This window comes from Artibeus jamaicensis, unplaced genomic scaffold (genome assembly GCF_021234435.1).
Source record: "Artibeus jamaicensis isolate MK-2021 breed Jamaican fruit bat unplaced genomic scaffold, CSHL_Jam_final contig_482, whole genome shotgun sequence".
NCBI classification, from domain to species: domain Eukaryota; kingdom Metazoa; phylum Chordata; class Mammalia; order Chiroptera; family Phyllostomidae; genus Artibeus; species Artibeus jamaicensis.
The window spans coordinates 9,132,594-9,152,523 of record NW_026521857.1 but is presented as its reverse complement, the minus strand read 5'-3'; the positions used below and the strand labels follow the sequence as shown (position 1 = coordinate 9,152,523).

At 42.1% G+C, this 19,930-nt stretch overlaps 1 protein-coding gene across 1 annotated transcript in view; it reads left to right on the top strand.

Moving 5' to 3' along the window:
• Positions 1 to 19,930, top strand: part of MBOAT1 (membrane bound O-acyltransferase domain containing 1) — a 107,821-nt gene that overhangs the window by 70,580 nt on the left and 17,311 nt on the right. Inside the window, exons 6-12 of the mRNA XM_037153631.2 lie at positions 1,791 to 1,845; positions 3,805 to 3,988; positions 5,836 to 6,028; positions 10,593 to 10,696; positions 13,040 to 13,104; positions 14,984 to 15,116; positions 17,663 to 17,814. Coding sequence (XP_037009526.2) covers positions 1,791 to 1,845; positions 3,805 to 3,988; positions 5,836 to 6,028; positions 10,593 to 10,696; positions 13,040 to 13,104; positions 14,984 to 15,116; positions 17,663 to 17,814 — 886 coding nt within the window. The remainder of the gene's footprint in view (positions 1 to 1,790; positions 1,846 to 3,804; positions 3,989 to 5,835; positions 6,029 to 10,592; positions 10,697 to 13,039; positions 13,105 to 14,983; positions 15,117 to 17,662; positions 17,815 to 19,930) is intronic.

The window sequence follows — 19,930 nt, the reverse complement described above, 5'->3', positions numbered from 1 at the left end:
TGGGTCTTCTGTTTACTTTTACAATGTTTTAAATTGAACTTAACTTACGGTACTCTCTGCTCTTCATTTCCAAATCTGTTAAGAAAAAATGGCATCATGTTTTTATGGTTTGATCTCTGAGATGGCCATGAGGTAATATAAGATTAGATAGCACTGGCTAGTTAACCACTTTTTATTGTTAGAGTTCTTTTTTTCTTGAAAATTATCTAATAAAATGAGCCCGACTCTCTAAAAAGCTGAGAGAAGACAGAGTCTTCTGTTTGTATAGAAACTGAACATTTTCTTTACTCAGATTCTTTCTGGAAATGGCCAGAAAATGCAATTTTCACTGTTCAAACCGGGTCCCAAGGGAGGAGAACAGCACTTTGATCTGAAGGGAGATGGGCCTAATCAATGTCAGGGGCAAGTAGCAAACATGTATCTGAGGACTTATCCTCCAGCGAACGCTTCCTGACCGCTGGACCTGCGCTGCGTGTTGAGGGGATGTCCAGTCTCCGCGAGGCTTCTTGTTCCTCCTTGAAGCTTGGAAACTAATTTATTTTCACATCGACACTGTGTGTTTCTAGTTCATACTGGTGACTTAGTCATTCTGTAGAGAACTGGGTAATTTTATACCCAGGATGGCATCTTTCTAGAGTGACCAACTGTCCCGGTTTGCCCAGGACCGAGAGGTTTTCCCAGGATACAAGACTTTTAGTGCCTAAAGCAACACAGTCCTGGGTGAACTGGGGTGAGTTGGTCAGCGTTTTTGTCCCTGAAAAGCTACTTGGAGGTGTTGATAGACTGACATCAGCAACATAAATCAGTAGTTAAAATCAATTTAATTTCTGGGATTGCCAGAGATATATTTGATGAGGTCTTAGAAACATGAGTGTGATTTTTCAAACATTGCGTCTTGTGGGTTTTTTTAAAAATTATTTTTGGTTGGTTTGTTTTTTTACATAGACTCTTTGCCTAGATTTACTTTTGTAAGCGTTCACAGTTTACCCTATTTTCTGGAACATCCCTTACGTGCTGCAAAATGTTTGCCTGTGTCTTTTTTTCTTGTGTGTGGGAAGAAGTAAATTCTGGAACCACTCTGCCTTCTCTTAGGCATATTTTTGGGTTGACTTTAGTGTTTAGCAACCATATCGGTCTTAACTGATGTTATGGTTGTAAAGTTGACTTCTAATGCTTATGAGATGACACTTCAGTTTCCTTGACACTAACTTAACATACACATCTTGTGAGAAGCACAAGTGTAATTTGTTCGGGAGTTTTTCTGGCATGGGTGTTTTAAATGAAGTAACACCTCCTGGCAATTCTTTCGTGTTTCCCCTTGCATTCGGAGTTGCCTTTCCTGTGTTTGGAAGAGGAAAGTCCCTATTGCTTTCCCCATTACAGTGCACACCCATGCTCTCAGCTTGTACCGGGTGTTTTCATTCAGCATATCAGAGAGGCATTTATGTTGGTGGAGGCTGCAAAGGCAGACTTATTTCTCTCAGGTAGCAACAAAGACACACAGAGCGTGCTAAGCAGTGCGGGAGACCTGGAGGGTTCTCGGATCCATGTCATGCTGTGGGAATTAACTTGGAGTATCCCCTGAATTCCACCCTCTTCATAGAACCTATAGACACTCTTCCTGACATGTGGACCTATGGGTAGTGCTTTGATCCAGGGTATTTTTTTAAAAGTTGAAAACTTTTGATTTATGAAACAGAAATTAATCATTTTTTTCAAATGAGTTTTACAAGCCTCTTTTAAGATTAATTATCTACTTCAAACACTCCTAAATTTTTTCTTTTTCACAGGACTCGGTCGAAGAGCTGAAGACCTGTCTGCTGAGCAACATCGACTTGCTATAAAGTAAATTTAATAATATATATTTTTTTAATTTAAAAAATTTTTTTATTTAATTATTTTTCAGGTACATTTTTTTTGTCTATTTCTCCCATCCCAGCCCCCCCCACCCCGTCTCCCCACCTCCCCACCTCCCTCCCATTTCTCCCCCCCAGTCCTCATCCCTGTGTCTTTCATACTTGTTCCTCAAAATCCCTCCCCATTTTTCCCCTTAAATTCCCTTCCCTCTCCCCTCTGGTCACTGCCCACTTGTTCTCTATTTCAGTGTCTTTGTTTTTATTCTGTTTGCTTGTTTGTTTTGTTGTTTAGCTTCCTGTCAAAGGTGAGATCGTATGGTATTTGTCTTTCAGCACCTGGCCTATTTCACTCAGCATAATGCTTTCCAGTTCCATCCATGTTGTTGCAAAGGGTAGTAGCTCCTTCTTTCTCTCTGCTGCATAGAATTTCATTGTGTATATGTACCACAATTTTTTGATCCATTCATTTGCTGATGGGCACCTAGGTTGCTTCCAACTCTTGGCTATTGTAACAATATATTCTTGAGTGCTTTATATATCAATCAATATCTAGAGAGCTTCATTTAAAAATATTTGCATGCGATTTACATGGATGTAATATTGTTTATTTAATGAATCTGCTATTGACGGACACTTGTGTGCCTACCAGTCTTTAGCTTTTGCAAATGGTAAATGATGAGCAACCTTGTCCATAGGTCACTTCAGATGGGTTTGGGTAGAGCTGTAGGATTCCTAGGTGTGGGATTGCTGGGTCATAAAGCAAGTGGATCTGTAATTTTATTAGTTCTGCAGGGTTCTCCTTGACTGGGGGCAGACCTGTTCCAGATTTATTGGGCATATGTCTTAGGGTCCTCAAGAAACAGTTATCAGTGCCCATCAGGATGATTAAATGCTGGCATGAAACAAGATAGAAAGTAAAGCTGGAGCAGTGAATACTGGCTGGGGACAGGAGGAAGGTTGAAGGTGGACTTTGGCGTTGCCATGTAGTAGAAAGGGGGTGGGTATTGGAGAGGAAGGGAGGTCATGCAAAGTAGGAGGCTATCACATGGAAGTAGAAATGACAAGTGGGGTAGCATGTTGGGCATGGTGGTGCAGTCATGGCCGACAGCTCCTGCTAGCAAGTACTAGGAGGTGATTGGGAAAAGGGAGAGCGGCCCATGTGGTAATGGGAGCGAGTGCTTCATTTCTTCACTAAGGGTTTGGGACTTGGAACCAATGGAGAATCACTGGAAGAGTCTACTGTGTCAGGTTCTTTGCTGAGCATGTGGGAGTGTAAGTGCTGTAGGTGTCACTCCAGTGACTGGTCACCACTGGCCTTTTAGGAAGTCTTTTCCCACGATTCTACCCTGTGGGAAGAGCATGTCCCTTCAAATGCCATTAAAACACTAAACAAAACGGCTCCTACGGAATTTTTTTCCCTGCCACTACTCTGTCTATTGACCTTGTGCCTGATGCCAAAGCAGACAAGAGACTGTTACAGGGTAGTTTTGTGTGGCTTCTTCAAGTGGAAACTGGTTCCACCCATCATCTGTTTTGTATTTATTTTGGCAGTTGGGAGAGAGTTTTCCCATTTCAAAGCATCTCAGTCAACTAACAGTAGAGCTGATTCTCCTGACTGCCTTATGTTTATTACCTTCATTTTCTCCTGTAGAGGGCTAAGGTTAGTGAGAAAGCATTTCCCACTAACCTTTGCCCTAAACCCCACCCTCCGTGTTTATAGTAGTGGTCAGCAGAGGGCGCCACAGAGCGCTGCATTTTCTCTGAGCCACTCACCTCGCTAACTTCTACAAGATTTATCTCTTAGGTGGATTTTTAGAGAAATAGAACAAAGGAAAGATCCTGTTATGTTTATTAAACTATAAAGATAACACCTGTGTTTATGATGTGATTATTTACAAATATGAAAAAAATAAGGACTGAAGGCCTTTCCACTTCTTTATTTTCCCAGAGTAAAACCATCCTTTTTGGAATACTTAAGCTACCTTCTGAACTTCATGAGCGTCATAGCTGGACCTTGTAACAATTTCAAGGACTACGTAGCCTTCATTGAGGGGAGGCATGTACACATGAAGTTGCTGGAAGTGAACTGGAAGGAAAAAGGTTACCACAGCCTGCCAGAACCTTCTCCCACTGTAAGTTTTTAGTGCCAAGTGTTTACCCAGAGGTCAGAATGTAGAGTTTTGTTGCCAGAGCAGACTGTCACTAATAACTGTTCTAATTGAAAAGCTGAACAGTTTATCGGTAAGTTTGGCCAATAACTTTTCCCTCCATTTGCTTAAAATACCAATATTGGTATTTATTTTTGGTTCTCTGTGTTGGAGAAACAGATGTTTATTTCACAGAGGAGCCCACTGGCTGAGAATATTAAAGCAATCCATCCATGGGTTAGGCAGCCAGTATTTAGTGCCCGCCATGGGCTCGGCACTGTACTGGGTAACACATTCAAATATATGGGCGTCCTGTCTTCATGAATAGAAATTAATACACAGCTGAAGGATAATATGTCAGGAAAAGGTGGAGGGAGAGGAAGTGGGGACCAGAGTAAATGGTTATATTGCAGAGCCTGCGTGTTGCCAGGGAAACCAGTTTCACACTCCCCAAAGCTTGGTTGTACTGACTTTGAGAGAGTTTAAGGTGGTTTTTTAAAATAATATTTGAATTTGAATTTGAATTTTATTAATGTCAAATTACTCTACAGAAGGAAAAGTTATCAAACTTTACAAATAAGCTAAGCTCCTTCAGATAAAATATCCTATGTTTAAGGGAAATTTTTCATTAATTGAAGGGGTGGGGAACATTAGATAAGGAGAAGTTGAGGGCAATTTAAATATTTCATAAATGCTAAGGTTTAGGTGGAATGAAGTATTTGAACTTTTAAGTGATTTGTGCATTAAGCATGAATTTTCAATGGTCTTGACACAACTGGCTCCGTAGCACCTTGTTGTTAGCCAGATGTCTCCACTCCAACTCATAACTGGAACAGTCTTGGGGTGAGGTCACCATGGCTATGAGTCACCAGAGTGACCGTAGGTGTGTCCCCACAGTGTCTGTCACAGTAGTGCTTTGGTGTTCCTCATGCTTTTATTTAGAAAATAATATTATCGCTGAGTCTTCATTAACCTCATGCTCCAAGAAGATTCTTGCATTTTCGTGCCCAGAACACATGGGGCGGTTGCATTTGGTGGGAAGGGGCTGCCCACTGCCCGACCACTGGCTAAGCATGGTGAGCATTCAGGTGGGAGCCAGACACTGTTCTTGGTTCCTTATGTGCATCACTTAAACCCCAGCCTACCCTCTGGGGGTGGTACTGTTGCTACCCCTGTGTTACAGATAAAAGTCTGTAACACGGACTGTTTTTCTAAAGTTGGGAACTATATTAAATGGCATTCCCTGGAATACCAGGGAAACTGGGAAAAATCACTCTATCCAGAGGGATTTAAAATGTCCGTACATCTTAAGCCCCGAGCAGACTGCATTTATCCATCCTGGAAAGTTGTTAAAGCTTTCTGTTATCTGCCGTGTCCTGGCACAGGCATTTAATCTCCATGCACAGAATCCTTCCTGACGAAGCCCTAGCCTCCCTGCTGGCATTTCAGACCTGTTTCCTTGGCTCTGCTGGCTACAGAAGTGGAAGGCAACAGTTCTGTCTCTCTGATGGAAGGCTGCCACTCCATCATATGTGTTTCTCTTATGGGCTGGGTAATGAAATCATCTATCTTTGTTGGTAGAATTGGCTGGTGAAAATTTTCTTCCATTTTCGATACATTCAGCCTGCAAGCGTCAGAAGTATGTCCTGCATCTAAATAGAACATCTGTGCCCATCCTGCCATTTGTGCCGTGAGGAAGAATGCCTGTTGCCACTCCTTGTAGGGATGGTGGCCGGAGCAGCTATTAGAACAGCATGTGCCCTTGCCAGAATTGTCGTCCTCATGCAGAAGTCTTCTGAGTAGTTCCACTGATCTTTTCCCCCTAATTTCAGGGAGCTGTGATACGCAAGTTGTGCATGACCTTGGTGTCTCTCCTTTTGTTTTTGACTCTCACGAAGACCTTCCCTGTCACCTGCCTGGTTGATGACTGGTTTGTTCATAAAGCAAACTTTCTGACTCGATTGTGCTACTTGTATGTTGTCATGCAAGCCTCAAAGCCCAAGTATTATTTTGCCTGGACATTAGGTAAGTGTGTTGGAGTGGCTGTAAATGAATGAGGAAAAAATGATACTCCCTGGGCAGCTTAGCCAGAACGTCACTTTGGATCACCAAGCCAAAAACAGTCCAATACCTAGTGGAAAGCAGTTGAGCCAGGGTCATTTTTTACCCTCCAGTGAAGGACTCCCCTTCCCGGCCATCCGCACACTCCATGATAAGGAAAAAAGCAATCCCAGCGGCTGTTTAAGCCCAATGTTATTAACAGATGTCCAGGCTTGGAAGCTTCTTCCACCAGTCATACAGCCATTTAGTGTGGTGGAAAGTTAGGGAGAACGTCCAGAATGATCTGGCTGTCTTGTAATTTTTCTTGGTTATACAAAATACAGCATGCACATTAATTTTACCAATACGTGCTAATGTAGGTTACACTTGTAAAGAAATTGTTGGTTAAGCTTGATGTCTTTGAAAGAAGCCGACTTCAAGTGATTTTTTTTAAGGTAGAAAGTTCAACTTAATTTGGTTTTTATGCACTTTTTTCCCCTTTGTGAGGTAACTTAGTCAATATTAAGTTTTATCTCATTTCAAACAATTTAGACTGGGAAAGTGTAAAGCTTTGCTGAAGTGAGCAATAAACCCTTCTACTTGCTTACCCCCAAGATCGGTACAGGAGTTTGATTAGGCGCGGAGCAGTGACCGTGTACGAAGCTGTGCAGATTATTAAACTCGGACCCCAGTGCTTAGCCCATATTTCATGAGTGAGGGCAAAGCACTTATGGAGTTCCTTTTTTCTCATTTGATGCTCCAAGGTTTCAGCCCCAAATTAAAGTGTGTAGCTACTAAATTATTTTTTATTGTGGTAAAAGTTTACCTAACATAAGACTTACCATTTTAACCACTGTCCGAGTGCACATCTCAGAGGCACTGAGTTCACTTGCCTGGTCATGCGGCCATTGCCACCTCCACCCCACCCAACAGCAACCCCGCATCCACTCAGCAAAGAAATAATGCCCCATTCCAGCCTCTCCCCAGCTCTGGGTCCAAATTGTTTTTAAGGGTCAAATTGTTCAGGGATGAGTTTGGTCCAAAGTAGTATTTATGCAACATTTAGCCAGAGAGATCTGACTTAGAGCTTGAAAAATTTTTTCAGTATAGGAAATTGTGTCTCTTGTCACATTCAGTTTAATTCAAGGAGCTTCTGTGGAGTGCCAGGTTCTGTGCTGTAAGGCGTTCAAAAGTAGGACGTCTCCTCCTCTGCACTCGAGATTGCCACCCTCCATGGGAACATAGACACGCACTCCAGCGGCACGGCCCACCACGGGCTGTCCCCAGGGGAGGTGACAAACGTGGCCTGGTCATCGGGGAAGCCCCCTTGTATCTTACTCCTTTTCCTGCAGTTGCTTTATTATTTAAAGACAATTTCCTTAGTATGTAGGCATTATACTTAACTATGGTTGGACCTACTTGGGACACCAAGCTGTTTTTCTGTGTGAAATAGTGTTTTCACTTTGCTCTAACATGAGAGAGAGTGTGTGTGAGGTTGAGAGAATCTCTCACTCCCTTTACTGCCTTACACTTCTTCCCTTACCCCCTTTTCTCTCCCTCTCTCCCCACCCTTCCACTCCCGTATTGTGTGTCCAGGGTTTAGGGGCTGGCTTGTGGACTAAATCAGCTCCTGATTTAAGGAGGAAAGAAGGCCATTCCATGGCCGTACAGGGAAAGTCTAATACGAGGAGGGTTGTGCTTGTGGGGTCTGAGTGGGGAGGGGTTATAGGGAGTGGGGGTGTCTGGCGTGGTCCTGCTCTTTGGGGTGTTCCCCAGCCGTTTGGACTACAGAAGTAACTCCTTTTGTGGATCCCTTTCTCTGTGGACTTTGCTCTTTTCTTTTTTTCCTTTTATCTTTTTTTTTGGTAGCTTCCATAGAAACACTTCATTAATTTGTATGGCCTTGTTTTGAAGTTTGTTACAGTTTAGATTGCATGGGCTGGCTGGTCTGCAATTAACCTGCGTAGTATTTATGAATAACGAAGCAGTGAATAGTATACCAGGGAATATTTAAACTACTTAACTGAATAATTGTTTTTATTCAGCTGCTTAAAACTCCATTTACATATAATTGATGTACTAATTGTATGTGATTATAAATTTGATCCCTAAAGCTGGCCTCTTGATGAATCTCGGCTGAGCTACACTGTGTTAGCCTCGTTCTAGTTACTGTTTAGACTGAAATAATACAGCTCTTTCCTTTGGACCTAGTGTACAATTCTGGTTGTTTTTTCCCTACTAATTAGTCATAATTAGTGACACTGAACTTTAGTCCAGGTGGTGTTCTAAAATCACGAACTAAAATATACGTGCTTAAATTAATTTATCTGTAATAATATGTTAGAGCCATACACAATATAAGTAAAGGCAATTTTGGACTGTTTTTTAAAATTGATTTGAGGGAGAGAGGAAGGGTGGGTGGAGACAGACAGATGGACATTGATCTGTCGCCTCCCGTAGGTGCCCTGGGGACTCTGACCCACAGCCGCGTGGTGGCCAGGGCTGTGCTGTTTGAATCCTTTCCACGTCCCTCTAAAATAGGTGCCATCATTACAGCCGTTTCATGTTCAAGAGAACAGGCCTCCCGACGTTAGACAACCCTCCCAGGGCCATGTGTTTAACTCTGCTGCTGGAGTGGCGACAGGAACCCAGGGGATCTGCCTTCAGAGCCCACCCGGAGCACTAAATGAGAATGGAAAGTAATGTATAGAACCTGAAAGACAGCAAGTGTGTGTGTGTGCACTGGCCAGATCTGAGGCAGGAGTTGGAGAAGGAACTCGGGGATTGCTGGGCCGGGCCCAGCGCGGTCAGCCCAGCCCTGTGTTTGGTTGTCAACACCGATGTCAAGGGCCCTTCTTCTCCTGGTGTAGTTTATCTCCTGTAAGTCACAAATTTGTGCTCACACATTTAAAACTATTAGTTTCTCTCTCTTTTTTTTTTTTTTTTTTTTAGAAGGAGGGGACCGGCTGGGTTCGGGCTGGGACCATTTGTCGGGATCATGAGCTACACCAGCCAGGGCTTTCTCTCTCTTTTTAAAGATTTTATTTGTGTATTCTTAGAGAGAGAGGGGAAAGGAGGGGGAGGAACATCAGTGTGAGGTTGCCTCTTGCATACTCCCAACCCGGGACCCGGCCTGCAACCCAGGCATGAACCCTGAGAATTGAACCAGGGACCCTTTGATTCACAGGCCAGTGCTCACTGAGCCACACCAGCCAGGGCTAGAACTATTAGTTGCTTAACTGGCACACTCTTGCTTTGTTTTTCCTTTCCACTGAGCTTCCATCCAGTTGGCTTGGGAGAATGACATAGCAAGACTCAGCACTTTTCACCTTTTCTTCTAAAAGAAAGCAGATAATTTTACAGTGAAGCCAAGAGTAAGATGAGCAACGTTAAATCATCAATTATGCCAAAACTGAAGGAGACAAACAGAACAGGCTGTTTTTCTTTAGAGGAGCCCTTCCAAAGTCCATCTTGAGTTGGGCTTGAATTCTAGAAGCAGGAGGAATAGAGCTACAGGAGAGGAAGATTTCGCTAAGATCTAAGCGAGAGGAAGATTTCTCTAGATCTAAGTCTTTACTGTGCTGTGATCTGATTAGTTTTATTACAGTATTTTCTTTACTACAGCTAGACAGACATGTGGTAAAAAATAATTAATGAACTTAAGATAAAAGGAGAAAACTATTCTCTTGGTTATCAGAGTAAAAGTATATTGATTTCCTCAAGTCTCTATTTGTTTATAAAAACATTTCATTAGGGGGTTGATTAGAAATGTGTACTCACTGCAGGGGGACATTTTCTTAGAGTTAAGCGACATCAAATAGATATGGTAGCAGGGGCTTTCGGGATGACCTGATGGGTAGGACAGCGTTGGTACTGTGTCCACACGGGCCTTCTATGGCAGCTGGCCGCCCATTCATGTCTCTAGCTCTCTCCTTTTTCTCGTATTCCGAACTTTACAAATTGCACCTTGGCAGGTCCAACTGATAACACAACTGGCACGTCGTGCTTAATATATTCAGAACGAACTCCCATTGCTCTTCAGAGCTCCCTCTCCTGGCTTAATGCTGTCTCCCCAGTTCAGGTCGTGCCACCTGTGATGGCAGCTCTTGGACCTCAGCTGGGCCTCTTGTTCCTTCTGGTCTCTGCTTCTGAGCTCACGTGCACTTTCACCTTTTTCCCTTTGTCCTCTTATATCACGCTGGTCACGAAATCCTCTTTGCTGCTTTGATTCTTCCTTTCTGTCCTTTTCTCATGTTGCATTCTGTGAGCACCTAGTGCTTCTCTTCTCACTTAGCAGGTGCTCACTAAAGGCTAGTGAGTGGATAAAAATGAGTGAATAAAAATTGAGGTCAACAAAAAGCCAAAACTGTTTCTCAGATTCACAGTGGTAAAGGAACTCACAGATTCCTTTAAATTTGGGGGGTTTCCTTTCCGAGGAAACTGCTGCATCCCTCTCAGTCTTAAAGCTGGACAGGCATTGGTATCTAAATTTTAAAGTGGCAATGTGACTTTTGTTCCATATCCTAATGTGTTGTTTTAAAAACCATAGCTGATGCAGTGAATAATGCAGCTGGCTTTGGGTTCAGCGGAGTGGATAAGAATGGAAATTTCTCTTGGGATCTGCTTTCTAACCTAAACATCTGGAAAATTGAGGTGAGTCTGTCATGCTTCTGAATGAAGCTGCCACAGTGAGTAAAGCAGTGGTTTGCAGTGAGTGCGGTGCCCGAGGAAAAGCTGCTCTCAGAATAGGCAGGTCCAGCAGCTCCTGCACATCTTGTGTCTCAGAAGTTCTTCCTCCTTGCTTTTCTCTTTTTAAAAGATACTATGTGATAGTTTTAATGTTTCAAGGAATAACAACACAAAAATAATCTGAAAAGGAACCAGGAAAAATCTTTTTGCTATTTACTTTCCTGTTCTTTCTACTCGAAATTACAGAAGCCATTTTCTCTTGTTCATCTTCTACCTTCTTCAGTCGAGAACATAGATTGGAAGTGTCTGCATTTAGATTTCAGTGTTGCAAGTGCTCTCTGTGTTTCCTTTGCAACACTGACAATTCATTTGTGTTTATGAAGAATGGTCATGGCACACAGCTTTTAGGCCACTGGAAAGTGTGTGGTTTTTCTTTTCTTTAGCTGGCTTTGTCCTAGGACACAGTTCTCCATATGTCTTCATCGCTACAGATGGTCTCCTTGGGGCCACGAGGTTAGGAGTAAGGGCATGGTCCTCAGCATACACAGTGTTGGCTGTGCAGCCAGGTGACTCGTGTTTGGATTGGCTGGAGTTTTCCACCCATCACAGGGAGGCTGAGTGCCACTGGAGAATCTGGGCAGAAGGGGATATGCATAGAGAGCAAGAAGCCAAGGGGTGCAGGGACTGACCGACCATCTGCTACCCATGTTAGGTGGACACTACAGTGGATACCCTCCACTTACTTGATGCCTGAGGCTTCTCTTCATCTTAAATGGACAAGTTCTAGCCTCCAGATCAACTTTTCTCATTTTTGGAAAAACAGTGTAGATAATTGACAGGTTCCTCTTTTCTATACAGATGATGTCAGAGAGGGTACAAATGTGTTATGGCTTTCCTTCCCTTTTGTACTAAAATTTTTCTCTCAATACTCTTGGACCACTGCTGTGGGTAAATGTCCTTTATAATGGCTCCCCAGTCTCCTCAGCTGTGTACCAAAGGACAGAGCCACTTCACTGGGGGGGGTGTGTTTGGGGAAAGGGCCAACTTATCAGGTTATGTATTCATTATAAAGGGAAACAAGGAGAAAGTTTGTATTTTTTTTTAAATATTTTTATTTTTAGAGAGAGGGATTAGGAAGAGAAAGTGAGAGAGAAACATCAATGTGTGGTTGCCTCTCATGTGTCCCCTACTGGGGACCTGGCCTGCAACCCAGGCATGTGCCCTGACTGGGAATTGAACTGGTGACCCTTTGCTTCACAGGCCCGCACTCACTCCATTGAGCTACACCAGCCAGGGGAAAGTTTGTAATTTTAATCGAGTCGATATAGAGCAAGGAGCTGAAGAAAACTAAGGAAGTCCAGTTTAGTTAAGGTTCCTTGATGCTGTGTGTATAACGTTTTGTTGGCCATAGAAGAGATGGATAGATAGGACTCCTTAGGGTTTTGAAATACAAACTCATGATACAGAATCTGTCAGTATATATCTAGCGATGATCTCTCTTCTTTCCAAACATATTACATGAGTGCAGTGTGTGACCTAGCTCAGATTTCCTTGTGGTTGAAACAGAAAAAAAAGTGGCGCTTGTACTTTCCACCCTCATTAGGCATTCCGGTTCTTGAATGTATGTTTCATGCTTTCGACCACCAGTCTGTAATAAGGCATTTAATTACTTCATTTAATTTTGAATGAGGACACCTAGTTGACTGAGGGCTTATTTTGGAATGTGTCTTCCTCAGTGATTAATTTACTTGTGCCATTGCCAGTTTGGTGATATTTCTTTGTTTTCTTTTCTGTATTGTGATTCCTTCATACATAAAATCTTACTGTTCTAGATACAATAGGAAGCATTTGAACATATGCAGCTGTTTGTAGAAGAACTTCACGAGACTGACCTAGTTTATAGATGGCCACATAGTGAAACGATGACAATTAAATTCAAGTTGTCTCCATAAAGGCAATAAATTTCCTATGACACATCCCCTCTTAGGGTATTGAGTTTTAAAATTCAGATGACTTAAACAATTTTTTTTAAACCAGAGAGGAAGGAAAACCCACAAAACATTCTTTCAGTTTTCCTATAATTTGAAAATAAATTGAGAAAAATTGAGACTTCGCAAGCCAAGTTTTAGTTAATCTTATAAACATCAGCATTTGACTGCACTCGGTGGAACAGCTGATATACTCCTGACTGAGGAGTCTCTATTGAAATAGCACATCGAATCTGCTGCCAGGGAAATTCTGGGGAGGAGTTTCCATTACTTGGGGTATTTTTAAAGCGAATGTTAGGTGTTATTTTCTTCTTTCTAGACTGCTACAAGTTTCAAAATGTACCTAGGAAACTGGAATATTCAGACAGCTACTTGGCTAAAGCGGTAAGAAGTGACCTCATTACGCGTGGCGCTGGGGTGTGTTTCGATGGGAGGTGTTGGCTGAACAGAGTAGTCTGCCAGTAGTAGTGTCACTGGTCACTGTTGTTTGGTATGAACATTTATGCCCTGCATGTGAAAAAGTAGAAATATAGTGACTTGAGGTCACAATATAGAATATTGCTTTTAATGTGTCAAACAGGTAATTCTGCCATTCCACCAGACACTCATTTAATCCTCATATCAACCCTATAAGATGTTGGTAGTTATTATCCTCACTTTGCAGAAGAGCAGAGTCAGACTGTGTAACTTGCCCAAAGCCATACAACTCACGAGGAAAGGATGAGAGGCCAAGCAGAGGATCTGTGGAGCCGGCTCCTCGCCCCCAGGCTGCCCTGCCTCTACCCCAGAGGAGAGTCTGCGGATCAGCCCCCTGAGAGGGCGGCTGTCAGCCTCCCGTCCCCGAAGGTCACTGCGTTTACCCCTAGCATTAAAAGCTCCCCTTAGGTGTTTATGCTTCTAACGCTTTGCATTTTTGTTGATACTTCTGTTTCCCTGCACATTCCACAATTAGAAACATTACGTAGTGCGGAACTGATAATATGCTACCTGGAAATAATATGCTGTCTTTGAGACTCCAGCTAGTGAATATTCCTGTCATATAAGTGCAGGGAGAGCATAAAAATACTGACCTTTAGATTCTGTTTTCGACAAGTAGCCTTTTTCTTAGGTGGAAATTAGGGTAAAAGAAGAGACAAGTGAGCTCATACGGTGCTGTCTGAAAATTGATCTGAACATGCAGTTTTTAGAAATTTGCTGTTAATTTTGCAAATAATTTTAGCATAAATCCCTCTTTGTATATTTTGAGTGATCCCAATGTACCAAGAGTCCTACAGTCTCTATTCAGACTTCTAAGATGATTTGAACATATATATGTGCACATAAAAAAAACATTTTGGAAAATGAAATATTTGATTTATAAAAAAAGATACAGAGGGTAAGTAACAAGTGCATATGCAAACTAGGTCTCATTTTAAAAGGAACATTGCAAATGGGGTCGCAGTCCTTTGTTTTTCCCCCCAAATGCATTCTCTTCCTATGTGGGGGGAGCCATACTCCTTACTTGGGGTTTAAGTGCAGGGTTGGTGTTGACTGTGTTTCTAGTTTATTTTCTGTTTGGGTCCTGCCTTTTAGTAAACCGCGTAGCACTTCCTTACAGTGCCACGGCAATCCTAGGCTCCATTTGGGGAAACTCCCCTGTCACTTTGTTTTACTAATCAACAGCAAAGCCAGGGATCTCCAGGGTATTTTGCTGACAGTTTCTAGATGCACATAATATCCCTCCATAACAGCCGACACACTGATATGCTGGAGTCATGCCAGAAGTGATGGAGAGGGTCACAGAGTTGATTCGTTAGATGGCACCGGGACTAGGTTGAAAATGTAAATTAATTTTGACTAAATGAAAATATCCACTTCTAAAGACCCTTATCCTGATTCCAAAATTGTTGGTGCCAATGGCCTTACTTACCCAAAATTATTCCTGGTGGCTTAGGCCACTGGTGGAAAGAGCTGGGCAGAGACTGAGCCCTGGATTTTTACTAGCTATAGGGTGATGGCGTCCAGGCCATTTAATGTGCACATTTTGTGCACATTAAAAGTTTCCACTTCTCAAACTACTGATTGTGAATTGCCTATCTGGTGGTGTTCAAGAGAACTGGAGTTCAGGCTGTGTGGGTTGCACTGCAAGACCCCGAATGGGTGAGGCAGGCCATCAGGAATGCAGCACGTGATTTCTGAGGGTCTGACTCAGAGAGATGCCAGGGTAGCTGGAAATTCCTGGTGTGCTTGACCCGTGGCTCATCACACCTGCCTCCCTTTACAGAGTGTGCTATGAGCGAGTCCCCTGGTACCCCACAGTGTTCACCTTCATCCTGTCTGCCCTGTGGCATGGTGTCTACCCGGGGTACTATTTCACCTTCCTGACTGGAATCCTCGTCACAGTAGCAGCCAGAACGGTAAGCTTGCTTTGGTCATGGAGTCTTTTCCTCAGTGATCGGATGCCTGCATGTTTGTTGTCATGTAGTCCTAGTGGGAGACAGGGGATGAGGGGTAGGAATGATGTTTTGAAGAATTAAACAGAAGTCTTCCCATTAGAGAAATACTTCAGTATATAGGAACTTGTGGCCGTAAAATGGTTAACCATTTTATCTTCATAATATTTACAGAAGGTGTTTGCAAAACAAAAGGAATTTTAGGACCAATGTTTAGTAACTTAAGAGATGAAAACATTTTTAATCATTAAAGGCTGTGAAGGTATGCAATTTACTAATCAAACGTGACAGTGATTGGTAATTAATGTAGGCTTTGTAAGCCTTTGTTTTACTTAAACTTCATTTCTTATTTCATTATCCTAAGCCTAGAAATAATTCAGACCCTCTGAGTAGCTGGTAAAATTGCAGCCACAGGAACTGCGTTCTGTCAGATCACTCTAACCTCTCATATCTGATTCAATTAAATTCGTTTGTGTGAAATCCTTTCTGAGTTTTATAAGTCTGGTTCTCCAGGTTTTTTGGGCAATTTGTTCTAGACTGTTCCTGGCTGTAGCGCAGGAAAAGAAAAGAATAAAAAATATGCCTTCACTTAAAGAATGAGATGGGTTTATATACAAGTAATTACAATTCAATGTACTCTAATTGTCAAATACAGAATTTTGTATTTGATTTTATTCAGTCTTTGATAATGATTTTGACCTTTCTTACTCAGATGTCAACAGCTTTTAATGACATTTGTTGAACTGCATTTTGGATATGGATGTTGGAGCCCCAGCATAGCTATTCACTTATCTGTTCTCTGAGTGTGTCAGGAGGGAGTTCTACTATGTGTAGTCAGGGTCCTAGATGCCAGGCAACCATAGTAAATAAGACAAGAGACCCCCCCACCATGGAACTTTGTTTAGTTAGATGAAGGTGTGTTGGAATGTATCTGTAAACAAGGTGGATAATTTATTTTAGAGTAAAAAAATTATTTTACTGTTGTTCAAGTACAGTTGTCTGTATTCACCCTCCCCTGTTTCCAACCCCCGCCATTGGTTTTGTCCATGTGTCCTTTCTAGTTGTTCCTGAAATCCCTTCCCCGCATTGGATAATTGATTGCTATTCATACTGATTAGCACACTTCAGAAATAAACTGTGTATGTACCTATTTGTGCATAGGAAACAGGGAGGACATTTTTTCTCCAGTTATATACCTACTTGAATTATGAAAGAAAACTGAGAAACAGAGGTTACAACATAAGAAACAAAAGCTAGGGTTTGGTTTGTTATCAAGAATATACTGAGAATATTTCTTATAATATCTGTGGTTTAGTTGATCTCAACTGTCCCAACGGCACTGATTTAAGTAAAGCATTTCTGGGTGGCTTGGAAACATTTTTCACAAATTAGTAAGGTAGGGATGGAGAGGAGAGGGTTAATAGAATGGTATTTCCATTTTTTTCCCCAATGAAATCAAGCAGTCATGAAGTGTCTTAGACCCGAGCAGTCACCTAATAGAATCTCCTACGTCCTTTCCAACATTGCCCGTGCGGCCCCGCCCCCTCCGTGGGTGGACCTGCAGCTTCTGTCCCAATGAGGAGAGGAGTCAGCTTCCTTGGCAGCCCTGGGAGGCCTTTCCCACTGTAAAGGCTGACCTACCTACAAGCCAGTGTGTTTCAGCTCTGCCTTTGCTTCTTAGATCTGGAAATTAGGTGTCTTTCCAGAGACAAATTTAGTCACATGTGTCAGAAGACCTACAAATGAATATACCCTTTGACCCAGCATTTTCCACTTCAGAGAGTCTCAGTTTCCTTGTCTGTCAAATGAGCATAATGCTGCTCACGTGACAGCCTTGTTGGGAGAATCAACAGACGTGATACAGGCAGAGCATCAGCACAGGCTTGGCAAGCGGTGAGCACCAAAAAATGGCGGCTGCTCTCATCACTGTTAATGGTACTATTATTTTATTGCTGTTCTTCAAAGAAAATTAGGAAACAGTGCAGAGATTCATCTACCACGGTAGTATCACAGTTGTTTGCTGTAGCAGGGGTGGCAGACAAGCTAACACTTCCATAAATAATTTAAAATTACATTTTGGGTTAATACTTAGTGATGTGGGGAAAAAAACTCATGACATATTAACTAAATGAAAAAACAGACTAAAAATAGATCGATGCCATTGAAAATGGAAGTGTGGGTATCTGTGAATAAAATAAGCCTTGGAAGGATATGTGCCTAATTTGTAAACAGTGCTTTTTCTCTGGGAGATGTTAAAAAAGAAAGTTGTTTTTGCTTAGTTCTTTTAATTTTCTACAGTGAGCATGTATTTTTTCACAACAAGAAAAACCTTAATTTTCTACAGTGAGCATGTATTTTTTCACAACAAGAAAAACCTTGATGGTACTATTTTAGTTGAAAATAGAACTGAGGTGGTTTCAATCCTTTGTGTTCATGAAGTATACCTGCCTGCACAGAGTAGAAGTTGTTTTTCACGTTTTACCCTCCCCTTTGCCTTCCTTGGTTTGTAGGTGAGGAGCAACTATAGACATTACTTCCTTTCTTCAAAAGCCCTCAAGGTCGTCTACGACGTGGTCACCTGGGCTGCCACGCAGCTGGCCGTCTCGTACACAGTGGCGCCTTTCGTTATGTTGGCTGTGGAACCAACCATCAGTTTATACAAGTAAGCTCCATTGTTCTCAGTTGCTGTTTGGTAAACTTGCATATGTTCTCTGTATTTGACTTAGGAGTTGGTAAATGGGATCAACCAGTACTATTTCTAAATTTGGCTTCAATGTAAAAATGTCCATAGAAAGATTTAGGTCCTGGAAATACTAACACACATACCAGTACAGATGAGCAGAGCTGACCGGAAGCCCTTCAGCTGTCCATAACATAATTAAGGGGCAGGTCTGAATTACCAACTCAGAGGGTGATTTGCTGCCCTCGCCTTTTCCCCCCGGGCTTAGGCTCTGTTGGTGTCTGTGGGCCATTTGAGATAAGGACTGAAGTGGGGAGGTGTGGGGCGCTGCTGGGAAGCTGACTTGGGGTTTCTGTAGGAGACCTCTGTGTCCTACGGAGATGGCAGTTCTGGTGGATGGGCCTGAGGATTTACATGGCCAGTTTGCATGTGGGGGAGGAGGAGGTTCACACAAGAGCCATGAGGTCTTTAGTGAAGGGTGTAGGTCCTTATCTTCAAATGCCAGTGCTCCAGCTGAACTGCAAACCTGTTCTCACTTATTTTTGTTGTTTCACTCTTCAAACTGGTTATGTGACCTCTGGCAAATGATTGACCTCTTTCACCTTTTATTTCTTCAACTCTAAAATGAGGCTAAGAATAGAATTCATCTCAAAGCACATTTGTTAGGACTGATGCAGATGTGGAAAGGGCTCAGCCCGTGGCTGGCATACAGTCTGTTTTCAGTAAATGCTAACTTGTATTATCTAATGGCTTGCACATTATATAATGCAGTTTCATAAACTTTGGAGCATAGTGATGGTCAGAAAAGTATCTTAGAAATAAGCAATGCAAACATGCCTTATTTGTAGGTTGAGGATTTCCTATAGTTGATTCATTGGTCAGGAATGATCAAAGACACTTACTGCTCACAGTAGCTACACAGGATGGCTTTTTTCAGGTTATAGGAAAAGAAGGTAGAGGGAACTATATACACTCATCAATAAAATTTATTTCTATAACAACTATTACATCATAGGAGTTATATCAGTATAATATGGAAGTTGAGTTGATTTTTACTAATATATTTTTCTAGAGGACTGCTTGTTGGAAGCGAGATTGTACATACTCTGAGCAAGTGGTACAAAGATCTAAGAGAGCAGATAACAGGAATCTGACTCAGACAGGCCTCAAGGGTGGCTTTAGGAGGAAGTGGCATTTGAGCGAAGGCCTGAAAGCTGCACAGTAGGAGTGAGGCAGGCACAGCGCGTGTGAGGGTGGTGGGTGGAGCACTGTGGGCCAAGCTCTAAATGTGGGGAACAGCAGAGAAAAGCCCCCTTGTGTTGGAGAAGGCTCTGTGCACTGAAGACTCGAGAAACACGAGGGTGTGTAGAACACAGGACCCAAGGTAGAGAGTGGTGAGCTGAGAAGAGAGAGGTAGTTGTGTCCCTGTTTATTACATGAGGAAGAGGGGGCTCAGAGGTGAGTAATGTAACAAAACTCACACAGCAAGGAAGTGCTAGACCAGAGTTCTTTTCACAGCAAGATCAATAATACAGTTATTAAAAATTTCTTTAGGAGAAGTTACTTTGGGAGAAAAATTACTGCTTAGGGATCCTACTAAGTGGTGATTTATTTGGGTGACATGCATTGAACCAACTAAAGTTTGCTAATTCCTACACTGAGGCAGGGCTGTAGGGTAACAGTTAAAGAGTTATTAATCCAGATGAATCTCAAGTAGATTTCCATTTCTTTTTAAAACCAGTGTAGAGTATTAGGACAAAAACTCCTTTGTTTGGGGTGAAACTGACATTCCTGTTAATTTTGTGAATTCAGATGATTCAGCCTAATGTGTTATCTCATTTCAACCTAATGTATTACCTTATTATCACAGTCACTCACACACACACACACCTCATTTAATTGTGCTTCTCAGATATTGCATATTTTATAAATTGAAGATAAGACTCTACCAGCAAAAATCATGACTTGCTGAAGGCTCAGATGATGGTTAAAGTATATTGAAATTAAGGGACATACATTGTTTTTTAGACGAAATGTTGTTGCATACTTAATTTATTACAGTGTAGTATAAAATATAACTTTTAAATGCAGTGAGAAA